Genomic DNA, 13,708 nt, shown 5'->3' with positions numbered 1-13,708 from the left:
TCAATAAACACCTCAGATGAAAACAATGATCAGAACTTTGAGTTATACACTTTGGGAGGCTGGGATGGGAGGATCACTTGAGGCCATCCTGGTCAACATGGTAAGATCCTGTCTCTACAAAAAATGAGAAAAAAATAAATAAAAAATTAGCCAGGCATGGTGGTGAGCACCATGGGAGCAACTTGGGAGCCTGAGATAGGAGAATCACTTGAACCTGGGAGGTCAAGGATACGGTGAGCTGTGATTGTGCCACTACACTCCAGCCTGGATGACAGAGCAAGACCCTGTCTCAAAAACAAAAAACAAAAAAAATCCCTCCAATTTACTGCAAATCTACTGAGACTTTGGAAGTGATCAAGTAACTGGGAAAGATTTTGTGGATACTGCTAGCGGAGTAAAAGAAAATGAATTAGAAGCTCTTACATCAATTTTAGGCAATCTTCTTTCACTTGTTCTACTCTTCAACCTGGAGAGAACTCCTTGTTAGTATACAAATTGGGAAGATAAAATTAATTTATTACATAGTGACAAATGGTCTTTGATGGAGCAAATTAGAAGACCTAAAATTGCCATCCTCAAAAATGAACACTTTGCCATTTGGTAGTTTATGATTCCATTCAACCTTCTTTGGAATCCCTACAAGACTGAAGAAAGTGAACAGAATTCAGTCGTAAACAGTTCAGGCAAGGGAAAAAAAAAAAAAAAGAAGGATATTCATCTTTCAAAACCAGTTGTTGTTGATTCCACTTTTTTTTTTTTTTTTTTGGAACGGCGTCTTGCTCTATTGCCCAGGCTGGAGTATACTGGCACCATCCCTGCTTACTGCAACCTCCACCTCCTGGGCTCAAGTGATTCTCCCACCTCAGCTCCTGAGTAGCTGGGATTACAGGTGAGCACCACCATAACCGGCTAATTTTTGTATTTTTAGTAGAGACAGGGTTTCTCCATGGTGGTGGTGGCTAGGATGATCTCGAACTCCTGACCTCAAGTGATCCACCCACCTCGGCCTCCCAAAGTGCTGGGATTACAGGCATGAGCCACCGTGCCCAGCCTGATTCTACTATTCTTAGAGAGAATTCCCCAGTCCCTTCTCTTAGGAGAGAAAGGAAAGAATGCTATTTTCTCCATCAAGTAAAAGCACAGTTCATTTTGATAAACCCCACAGTAAACTGTCTTCTGCTTTCCACCATGCACTACTTTCTTTTTGTCAAGTGTCAGCAGATGTCGCTTAGGATCAGAAGTGTCTCTGACTGCAGTGAAAAACGCCTTGTGCTGATGCTTGGACGCTGCTTGTCATACATCGTACTTGACGTGCTGCTGGCAAAGACAGAGACGTTGATGCCCTCAGATTGTACACAACATGCCTACATCTTGAATCTAAAAAGAAAAATCAGCTTCTCCACGTTCTTTCTAGTATGATCAAGAGGCCAGATAAAGAGCTAAGGCAAGTGATACTAACTGGTGTTATGACATTCACACATCATGTCGGGCCAACACATGCAGAAGCCGAACATTTACCACAGTGATGGGAAGAGGTGAGTCACAAAGACCCAGAAAGGACACTACTTGTAGCTAAATCCTATGGAGTAGTGGTGCCTTACTTTCCTCAAGAAGTTCCTCACACCCTAGTCCTCCTTAAATGGAAGGTAAGGCATATTTGGTATGAGAAGCTGTGATCAAAAGCCTTGGTATCATTACGGGATACCCTGATGAACCAGGCAAGTATCAGCAGGTTTTTGAATTGTTGCCTTTGGCCTTGAGTGACACCTCAGAAAAAGCAGTGAGTGCAAAAACATCTAGTACTTCTAATGGCCTATAATACTTGGAATATGGAATTTGGAAATGTACAATTTTACACCTACACTGCTGAAAAACTTATCAGGGAAAGAGAACAAAGGGAAGGAGGGCTGGATGAACACAAGCTTCACATGTATCTTTCTGCCTTGCAATCCTTGACTGTGTCACTCTTTGCATTAATGGTACAGAATGTACCTTTCTCAAGCAAAGACAAGCTCCATGGTGAAGTGCCACAGGGGAAGTGACTGGGTTCCCTCAGCCTATGATGGCCCTTCAAGATGTGTTTATTATTGGAAGTCATAAGCAATTGGTAGTGCTACCTCAGTTTTATAATTACCACCTAGAACATGAGGGTACAACACAAGAGTTTACCGTGGGTTGTCATTCATTACCACAATTTACAGAAATTGATGGCAAAATTAAAGTTACTTCACCTGCCTATGTCCATGAATTCTCCAGATTGTTCTGCTGCCTTTGCTGAACATTTGGCAACATGTTTTCAAACACTAAGGTAAAACTTGAGTTCAGGAGATTTAAAAACTGTCTGAAGAAAACAATTCCTTAACAAGAAATGGAGTCCTCACCAAAGCAGCTATAAAAATGGTAAACTGATAAAAATTTTAAAAAATGTTTTTAAACCTTAAGCAACTGAAAAAATAAAGATGAAAGTATAAAAAGCAGACAATGTATGTGCATGGGAGCACACAGACATAAATGTACACAAATACACAGCACCAAAACAAAAAACGAAAAACAAAAAAACCCAACAACAACAAAAAAGCCCCAAAACAGCCATCTAGAGGCATTAAATTTAGAGGCAAAGGACCCTGCACTCTCCTGCAGTCCAAAGGTACACTACTATGGGAAATATCTGTACTAAAAATGACTCACTGTTTAGCTTAAATTCAAATTTACTGACGCATCAGTATTTTATTTGAGAATCCTACCTACAGCGCCTATAATTTTCACATGGTATGGGCCGCCATGATCAAGGAAGGAGATAGTACGGTAGGAATTTTTCAGATATGAATGGCGGTCAGACTCACCTGGAAAGCTTGGAAAAAATACAGATTCCTACCCTCTATTCTAGACCCAGTGAATCTACTTCCAGAGAATGGGAACCTAGAAATCTATGTTTTAGAAAATCTCTCCAGGTGATTCTGAAGGGTGACCAGATACCGCACCCATGTCCTATAAGGGCCTTTAGATGTAAAATTTGTCTAGTCTAGTCCCCTTGTGAAATGAATTATAGGTTTTACTTGATTCTCAAGAAAATGAAACACCAAAAACGGTCACTACTTTAGACACTGGTAGTAAAATTAAAGGAGCTATTATGCACTTTTCCACTTCAACTAAAAGAATTATTTGAGGTTGTTTTCCACAACTCTCTAAAAAATGGCTGTCTTTTGAGAATTAGAGGTAAAAAAGGAGACAAAACCTACTTTTTTGAACTCTATGACATTTAAATAGTTTATGACCAAGTGATCACTATTGCATGTCTGTGTTTCAGGTGAATTTATTTTAATACAGGTAAACTTAAGAGTGGTAATTTGTTTTAGTAAGTTTTCCTCAAAATTTTTTTTCCTTTATAATTATCATTTTGATTGGTAATTAAAAACAGGGCCCACAGCACTTAACCTAAAACTGGGTCATCTACAGAACTCAACATTGATTCTTCTTTAAATATGTTTTTACCATTTATTTAAAATATGAAGAAACCCATGTATCCAAAGTAGGCATTATCATCAACTAAAAGAGAATAAGTTATGTAAACTATTCTTTATCTTACGTTTTCAATTTCCTTTTCCCTTCTGAATCATTTCCCTTGTACACCCTAGAATGTTCTCTTACAAAAAAAGTATTCTTAAAATGAAATAGCAGGAAAAAACAAAGTAGTAATACATATTTTTCTCTTTTGTTTCACTACTAATTTTTTTAAGAATAATTTATACTTACTGTCTCCACTCATCCTTTAGTCGACATTTATTGAGCCCCTAATACAGTGATACAGTGAAACTTAACCCTAGTTGCACATTCAGATCACCTCGGAAGCTTTAAAACAACAACAACAAAATAAACAAACAAACAAACAAACAAAAAAAAAACAAGGAATTACGGATACTCCAGGCCTCACCCACAAGAGGAGCCTGTGTGTTCATTTTGTTTATAAACTCTCCAGTTGATTCTAATGTGCAGCCAGAGTTGAAAATCACTGATTTAATACATGCTAGGCACTCTACTGGAATTACCAAGATGATGAAGACATAAGGCCCGGCTCTGAAGAACACAGGAAATAAGGACAGTGGGTAAATCTATTAAAATTGGTAAATGCTATAACAAAGATAAGTACACATTGCTAAGGGAGCAGAGATAGGTCAGGATACAAAAGAAGAGGAGAAAGACCTTGAGTCTGGTTATCCAAAGATGAGTAGTTTAGAATGCAAACAAGACTGAAAGGCCATTTCTGGAAAAGGGAAAATACATACTTTTTATTACAGACTCCAGTTATCTGGCTTATGTTTCTCCACTCCTTGCTCCAAACACTAGTAAAATTATTCTCTTGAAGGCCACTAATCCCTAGTCCACCACTTAAATAGCCTTAACTGCACCAGTTTCCTGTCTGTACAATGAAGATAATAACAAGGTTATTCTGACAATTAATAGAGAGAATACATGTTAAAGTGCCGGGCATAGAGTAGGTGTAATTTGTTTCTCATTCCTTTCTCTTAAATCCAAAGGCTTTTTTCAATCTCATACCCCTAATCTCTGCAACTGCTCCTTCTTGAAATTCTCTTCACATTCTGTGACCTGAGCACCTACTCTGTGCTAGCTAGCTATCAATAGGTAACACTTCGACTTCAAGGGTTTCTCCTCCCCTTTAGGTCTCTCTCCACTTCTTATTCCTCAAATCAAAGTATTAAGTATATGCTTCCTGCCCTCTCCTCTTTCCTAAGTCTAAGCTTTTTGTCCTAAAGGGCTTATCCCATCTCGCTTTAACCCACAAAAAGGATTCTCAAATCTCTATATAATCTCTGGAGGTGACCTCTTTTCCAAGCTGTTTCTCTGTCTCCCGTATCTGCTAGGCATTTTCACATAAACAAACTAGCATTTCAAACTCAGTACAACCAAAACTAAATTCACCATTATTTCTCCCAGCTGGGTATCCTCTTTCCCGTGTTCTCCAGTTGTTACTAGTGGTACCAATTCCCAGTCATCCAGACTTCAATGTTAACAGTTTTATCTGACTCATGCCTTTCCCCTATATTCATTTACCAAGTCTTGTTGATTCCAACTCTAAAATCTATTAGCAATCTTTTTTGCCTCCATTTCCTGTGGGATGACTTTAAACCAGGTCCTAAAGTCCACTTAAGCCAGGTTCTCAACTGTTCTTACTAGCTCTAATCTATCTAGACCCATGGGTCTCAACCAGGGGTAATTTGTCCACCAGGAGACATTTTGGATTGGTAAGCCTTGGTGGTGGTAGTGGCATATCACATGGGCCAAGGATGTTGCTAAACATCCTACAATGCACAGGACGTCTACTCGCCCAACAATATCTGGCCCAAACTGTCAACAGTGCTGAGGTGGAAAAACCCTGACAGTGAGCTGTTAAACAGCACAATTCACCTTTGCATCTCTTATTCTAAAAGTACCGAAGATAGAGTAGACACTCAACTATTTAACTGAATTCTTTTCACACAAAACTCACTGCCTGCTCATTCCCACTTTCCTGTTATTTTTCCCTATGTTGTGCTCTCTGGTATGAGTTTGACCCCAACTGATGTTTACCATGCCCCTAAGCAGAAGTAGTTTTTCTATCTTCTAAATTTTTAGACCCAATTTAGTATGTATCTTATATATGTCCAATTCACCTTTGAATCTACAGTTTTGCATTGCATTGTATCCACCTTCCAGGTGATCACTACACTTTAGTGAATTTAAAACTTAATCTATGCTGTCATTATTGCTATTCACAAATATTCCAATTCGCCTCTTCTTCCCTGACCTTTCTGAAATTAGGTTTATACATGTAACTTGCTTTAGCTAATTGAAATCTGAGGAGAAGTGACGTGAGCTCCTTCCAGCTACTCAGAAGGCTGAGGCAGGAGAATCACTTGAACCCAGGAGGCAGAGGTAGCAGTGAGCCGAGATTGTGCCACTGCACTCAAGCCTAGGTGACAGAGTAAGACTCTGTCTCAAAAAAAAAAAAAAAAAAAAAAAAAAAAAAGTGTGCAATTCATTCCATTTCCTTCCCACCTCTGCAGTGACTGAGAAAAAAGTTTAGATGGAAGCTCTCTAACCAACTGGAAAGCTAAATTACTTCCCTGAGCAGGGCTCTCTGTTGACCCACACTAGATGTACATCGAATGAATGAGATGCAGTACAAAGCTCCCACATTCAACACTCTTGTGCTGAGATTTTAGGACGTTTGTTACTGAACTATATCCTTGCCTATCCTGATTCACAATCAATATAAGATGCCTAACTTTATGTACCACTAAAAAAGGAAAAATGCTACCAATGAAATATTACAAGCCATTGATTGAACAATGCAGCCTGATTTCAGAGATCTTAAAATCTAAAAAAGTATCAGTACTGAAATCAGCGAAATATGGTATATTTGGTAAATGAATGAAGATGGAGGTAAACAATTTCAAAAGTCATTTTCAGTAGAAACACTGTGAATTAGAATGCATAAGAAAAGTTCTCAGCCATTAGATGCATAGTGAGACATGTAAATATGTCATAAGAGCAAGAATGTAAAAACTATACTTAATTCTCAAAATAAAATTTATGAAATACTCCTTTTTTGACAACAGCCATCGGTATGTTTATGGAACCTGTTAGAAGAGTGGTTTTCAGAAGACAAAGACCCCATTTTCTTTGATATGCATGAATCTCTTATTACAAATTAGTGCTATAATAACTTTAACAAATTTTTGCTTCAGGTGACTGATTAGGCTTTTAGGTCATAGCTTGGAACCACAGGTCAAGTTTAGCCATTATGCTTTTCAACCTTAAAAATTATTTAAATTCTCTAAGTGTTTTCATATCTGTATTCTCACACTAACGTGCAATTATTCTATCCAACTACTCATGCAAAAATGGCTCCCAAATGCACTGAAAATTTACTACAAATTTACTTTAATGTGTAAAGTCTGAAAAACTCCACTAATGTTATAGCTGCTGTCAAGTTCTTGTCTGCAACAGAAATTTTTGTATTTTATTGGTGAAATAACATAATTTATCTATAGAATGAAATTAGAAACGAATATTGTCTACATTAATAGCTTTCTGCTTGAGTTTACTTTCTCATTAATAAGAACTTTTTTTTTTTTTTAATATTTTTTGAGATGGAGTCTTGCTCTATTGCCCAGGCTGGAATGCAGTGGTGCGATCACCGCTCACCGCAACCTCCGCCTCCCTGGTTCAAGTGATTCTCCTGCCTCAGCCTCCTGAGTAGCTTGAACTACAGGTGCACGACACCATGCCCAGCTAATTTTTTGTATTTTTAGTAGAGACAGGGTTTCACCATGTTGGTCAGGCTGGTCTCAAACTCCTGACCTCAGGTGATCCACCCGCCTCAGCCTTCCAAAGTGCTGGGGGTATAGGTGTGAGCCACAGCGCCCAGCCAATAAGAGCATTTCTAATTTTACATTAATATTATGAAATACAATGGCAGCTTCTATTGTTTTTACATACACAAAATTTCTGAAGCCAGTCACTAAGGGAGAAGTATATAAACTACAGATAGAGCCATGCTATTCAGCACATGTAGAGTAATGAGAGATGCTAAAGATGACATTATTCTGCACTTAGGAATTCCAATGGAAAAGGGAAAAAACAGTAAGCAAATAACTATTATGCAAAATTGCATTTAATACTAACGATCTCTTGTAGAGTTCAGATGAGAGGCTAAAAAAGCTGTGTAATCTAAGCTAAATCTTAAGGGATGACTGAGATTTTCATGTTTCAAAAAAGGGGACAGACCTGGGAGCAGTGCCAATACTCAAAGTAGATGAAAAGTCATGAGCAGAGAAAAATAACTACAATTTATTGTGTGCTTACTACATGCCAAGCCCAATAGACTTACAACAACTTAATGAAGAAGATAACTTACTACCACATTCTAACATTTCAGAGCAAACTGAAGTTAAGATTAAATAATTTATCTGAGGTGCTGGAAATGGACCAGTGGCTGGGAGTGGTGGCTCAAGCCTACGCCTGTAATCCCAGCACTTTAGGAGGCCAAGGCAGGCAGATCACCTGAGCTCAGGAGTTCCAGACCAGCCTGGGCAACATGGTGAAACCCCATCTCTACTAAAAACACAAAAATTAGCCAGGCACACAGGCATGTGCCTGTAGTCCCAGCTACTCAGGAGGCTAAGACAGGAGGACAGGAGAATTGCTTGGGCCTGGGAGACGGAGGTTGCAGTGAGCTGAGATTGTGCCACTGCACTCCAGCCTGGGTGACAGAATGAGAATCTGTCTCAAAAAAAAAAAAAAAAAAAAAAAAAAGAGAGAGAGAGAGAGAAATGAACTAGTATGCAGTTCTCTGAAGTCTCTCTAAATTCACAGCACGATTAAGTAACAATATATATTGAAAATGTCAGAACTATTTAGGTTAAAATGGAATACAAGGCCATGAATACCATTTTTTAAGAGCTGGACTTCCTTGTAAAGGCAATGGAGGATCCAGGCACTAAAATTTTGAGAGTAGATAAATGACACAATAAAGCATGGCTTAGATACAGGAAACAGGAGGAATTAGTCTAGAAACTTTATAGTAAAAGCCTAACAGTGGCAAATACAACAGAAGGGAAAGAATGGATATGAGACATTTTTCTTGACTTTACTTCTTAACTGTTGGCACAGAACAAGTATAATCAAGTTGCATTCTGTTTGTACAGTGAAATTTTGTTACCAAACATTATTTAATAATCAGGTCAATGAAGAGATAATAAACCAAGTATTAATATAAATGAATTGACTTTTCAAGCAAGAAATAAGTTATTTGTATAATACATTTTGATGATGGAAGTGACAACTTTTACCAGTTGATTGTAAGGTACGGGGCCAAAAAAAGTTAGAATAAAGCTGAAATTAAAAACCAGGATGACTGGAATAATGGGAATAAAGATTTTTAAAGAGAAAAAATTATCAAGAGAGATAGATTATATCCCCCTTTGTGTGAGACGAAAGAAGAAGGGAGTTCATACATTTACTTCTAGGCAAGCTCCATTTGTACGTACCTAATTAACCATCTCCAGTGAACATGACTAGCAGATAAAAATCTGACCAGTAATCTGGAAAGAAGTTAGTGCTACAGCTATGTACCTGGGAGACATCTGCAAAGACGTAAAAGTTGAAGCTATGGGATAGATTATTGTAATCATTGAAGTAAAGGGTTACAGGAAGAAAAAAGATCCTTTCCCATCAGTAACTAAGTGTATTCCTTCTGGAACTTGAATCTCTCATCCAGAGAGAGGTTTCGGAATGGGTCTTTTCAATTGAGTCTTACACAACTATTTCATATAATTTCAAATTCACAAAAATGCTTTACTGTACAATACAGCTGACCCAGGAATGACAATGAACTGTTTTGGGTCTAGGGTTTCTGTAACTATGTAAAAAAGTCTATGGGACACACTATACAAGTTAAGAGCTTTAAAGAACTTCATTGTGGTCTTCAGCTAAATTTATTTCCCATTCACCCAGTGGCCAAAGGAGAAAAGGTTATTAAATTTCATAGTGATAGCCTCAAAAAGCAATTGTGTATGACTTTAAAAAACAAAACTATTATTCTAGATTAATTTCTAAAATGCTTCCTACCAGTAGCATAACACATTTAAATGTGTTAATAATAAGCTTTATTCTAAAATGATCAAGACAAAAATTTAGAACTTAACACTACTTGTTTGGTATTACTTTTTAAAAAAGGGCCAGGAATCATGGCTCATGCCTGTAATGCCAGCACTTTAGGAGGCCCAAGTGGGAGGATTGCTTGAGCCGGAGTTTGAGATCAGCCTGGACAACATCGTGAGACCTTGTCTCTATAAAAAAAATTTTTAAATTAGCTGGGTGTGGTGGCACGCCTGCGTGTACTCCCAGCTACTTGGGGAGACTGAGGTGAGAGGACTGCTTGAGCCCAGGAAGTTGAGGTTGCAGTGAGGCATGATCACCACTGCACTCTAGCCTGGGTGACAGAGTGAGACCCTGTCTAAAAAAGAAAAAAGGAAGAACCAACGTTTCTCCTTTTTCAAAATAAGCTGTCAACAAATTAAAAATGAAGAGACAAAACCAGAAGAGGTTTTTATCAATTTTGTTTAAGAAAGCATAATGTCGGCTGGGCACGGTGGCTCACACCTGTAATCCCAGCACTTTGGGAGGCCGAGGGAGGTGGATCACCTGAGGTCAGGAGTTCAAGACCAGCCTGGACAACATAGTGAAACCCCGCCTCTACTAAAAATATAAAAATTAGCTGGGCATGGTAGCAAGTGCCTGTAATCCCAGCTACTCAGCAGGCTGAGTCAGGAGAATCGCTTGAGCCCAGGAGGCACAGGTTGCAGTGAGCCGAGATTGCACCACTGCACTCCAGGCTGGGCAACAGAGGGGGACTCTGTCTCAAAAAAAAAAAAAAGAAGAGAGCATAATGTAACAAGACCTTCATCTTGACTGTCCTTGGGTGAACTACTTAAAGCTTTTGAACCTCACTCTACTCATCTGTGAAATGGAAATAGAACAACTACCTCTTACAACAACAAATTAAGTAATGAATGGATCTAACTGAGCCAAGCATATATAAAGTACAGTACTAGATACATCTTAACAGCTTCCCTTCCTCAGATTTGCAATCTAGAATGGAAATCTCAAAAACTTAAAAGTATTCAAAACTTAGTATATTTTTTTTAGAGATGAGGTCTCGCTTTGTTGCCCAGGCTGGTCTACAACTCCTGGGCTCAAGCAATCCTCCATACCTTGGCATCCAGAGTAGCTGGCATTACAGGTGCAAACCACCATGCCCAGCTTGACAGCTTATTTTTGAAAATTACCAATAAGGCGTACAAAGAGTAATATCAAAATATCACTTTTAAGTCCTCTCTGTTTTCTGATCCCATACTGGACACATCCTCCTGCCCCAAAATGAAAACAACCTTTAGATATCTCAATTGACAAGAACGTTAAAATTTCACTTAACTGGTTACTTGAATTTAACCTAAAAGTTTTCTCAGTTTTTAAATTAGTAAATATAGTGATGAAATTTATATGTAAAATATCTACATAATATTCTTACAAAACACCAAAAATCAAATTAGAATTTTCATTCATTTAACCATAAAACATTTTGCTACTAGGCGGCGCAGGCTTTAAGACATAGAACCTCCTCATTCCTCTTTATGAAGCTTAGTGCCCTGAGAGTGCCGGATAATAAGGCATCTTGTTATCTCATTTTTAAAAAACTTTTTAATTTTAGGCCTTTACAACACATGGCAGGTCTTATTAACTCCCACACTGAGTATTCTCTCTTCAGCTAGATTTCTAGCCACTTGAGCTACTAATCACCACTTAAGAATGGTAGAATAAAAACACGACAATCTCTTTTTAAGCTTTTTAGCACGACTCAATTTTAAATATGCGTTTGTGCACTCCTGTACATTTTCAGTCACCTACTTAGGGTTATTTACCAAGATTATACATTCAATACTGTATAGCAACTTTTGTGGATACAGGGATCTGCCTACTGGGTCTGTGGGTTATGGAGACGTTGCTCGCCCCCATTTTGTTGTTGTATTATCACTTTCACCAAACAACACAAGAGAAAGACAGATTTCCGAAAATAAAGATGAGGCTGACTTCTGACCATTCACATTGGGAATGGGACAGAACCTTCTATTTCGGTGCAAGAACACAGCATATAAAAACACCTAGAGCAGAGGGTCCCAAATGAAAATATTCTTAGACTTACACGAGGATTTCTTAAACACCACAACGTACCTAAATGTACCTGTATTTTCCTCCATTGGCTGTACTGCTTTGAAATTTAAAAATGGAGCACTCTTTAACGAAGAGTGGACATTTCCAACCCTACAACTAACTCACTCGTATGTTCTGTCAGTTACTTCTAAGTTTGAGAAACGTCAGTGTCCTTTCCGAGAAACAGTCAAAATTAGCAGGGTTCTCCCCTATCCCACCACCCTCAGGAATGGGACGTTCACGAAAGCCAAACGAAAGGGGCGAATTAAGAGAGCAGCAGTTCAATGAATTATTCCATTGCTCCTTTTAAATATCTGAGAACTTAAGTAGTTCATCTGGTTCCACTGCTGTCACAGCATCTGACATACAGTAAAAGGAGTAGAACAATTTCCCCTCTCGGAAGAAGTCCTAGCAGGAAGGTGACGTGACACCAAATCGACCCCCGGGGAGAATGCTGACAACGTGGGCAGAAAACAACTATGGGGAAGGGGTCGTCTTTTTGTGAGCAACTCCGCTGCCTCCCGGGGAACATGGGAGCTGCAAAGCTTACTGCTAGAGCCATGAAACGAAAGAGAGAGGGGGAGAGAGAGGCCTCCATAGGGAAAGGGAAAAAAAAAGGGATAAACCGTAGAGAATCAGAAAAGGAAGCGTTTTGTTTTGGGGAGGGGGAAGTAGAAGGGAGAAGTGAAGGTCTGCTTCCTAAGCGATTTTTCCCTTCCCCCTCACCCGCCGCTACACTCACAGGCCAGGCCGCCGCGCTGGGCACTGCCCTTGGGCCGCTCCCAGGCACGGACGCAGACCCCTTTGCGTCCCCGGTCCCCGGCCCCCGGCGCAGGCTCCGCGGCCGGATAGCAGGAGAGAGTCCCGGGCAGCCGCCGCCCTCCCCCGCGCCCGCGCCCCCGCCCGCCGTCGCCCGGCTCCCGCTTCCTATTTTCGGAGTACACACCCTACAAGGAGCGGAGCGAGCAGGCCTGGCAAAGACCTGCCCCCGCGCGGGGCCTCGGGTGACGGACAGGGGCAGGCACTCGGCGCAGCAAGGATGGGGGAAGAAGGGCAGACGAGGGCACCGCCAGCTGCGAGCCAATGCCCATCCCCCGCGACCAGACTCTGGGCCCACCCGCCCGGGCTGAGCCGGCTCCCGACGGCCGGCGCCGCCACCCCCACGACTCTTACCTTCTCTTCATCAGACAACTGCTCCTCCAGATCCGCCATCTTCCTTCTGGCGACAAACCGCGGCGGCGGCGGCGGCAGCGGCCACCTGACTTCCCCGCTTCCGTGCGGTCCTCAGCGCCGCGCGCCCCCGCTAAGGGAGGGGCCCGCCGCTCAGGTCGCCGCGCACGCGCCCCGAGAGCCCCGCCTCCCTCGACCCGGCCCTCGGGGACTGAGCGCGGCTGTGCGCGTGCGCGGGTGCCTGGTGGCCGGGCGGGGGACGTTGTCTCCCGGGGCCGCCTGCAGCAGGCTTGCTAGCATCGTGAGTGTAACGTTCTCTCCCCACAGTGACCATATGGGCTCAGTCTGCGATGAGTACATTCTGAGCCCTTCGTTATGTTTCTATCAAGTCTTGAACTCTGCCAGCTAAAATCTGAAAAGGTGGACAAATAGAAGCTTTTTAAACATTGTTTTTAAAAAAATATTAAATAGCCGGGCGCGGTGGCTCAAGCCTGTAATCCCAGCACTTTGGGAGGCCGAGACGGGCGGATCACGAGGTCAGGAGATCGAGACCATCCTGGCTGACACGGTGAAACCCCGTCTCTACTAAAAAATACAAAAAAACTAGCCGGGCGAGGTGGCGGGCGCCTGTAGTCCCAGCTACTCGGGAGGCTGAGGCAGGAGAATGGCGTGAACCCGGGAGGCGGAGCTTGCAGTGAGCCAAGATCACGCCACTGCACTCTAGCCTGGGCGGCAGAGCGAGACTCTGTCTCAAAAAAAAACAAAA

General features: G+C 41.1%; 1 protein-coding gene across 1 annotated transcript in view; it reads right to left on the bottom strand.

Moving 5' to 3' along the window:
* The window catches only part of CAPZA2 (capping actin protein of muscle Z-line subunit alpha 2), a 55,463-nt gene extending 42,376 nt beyond the window's left edge, over positions 1–13,087 (bottom strand). Inside the window, 1 exon segment of the mRNA NM_001168609.1 lies at positions 12,946–13,087. Coding sequence (NP_001162080.1) covers positions 12,946–12,984 — 39 coding nt within the window. The 5' untranslated portion in view covers positions 12,985–13,087.
* Positions 13,088–13,708: the final 621 nt, after the last annotated feature.

The sequence above is a fragment of the Macaca mulatta genome, chromosome 3 (genome assembly GCF_049350105.2).
Source record: "Macaca mulatta isolate MMU2019108-1 chromosome 3, T2T-MMU8v2.0, whole genome shotgun sequence".
NCBI lineage: Eukaryota > Metazoa > Chordata > Mammalia > Primates > Cercopithecidae > Macaca > Macaca mulatta.
This window is presented reverse-complemented; position numbering and strand designations above follow the sequence as displayed.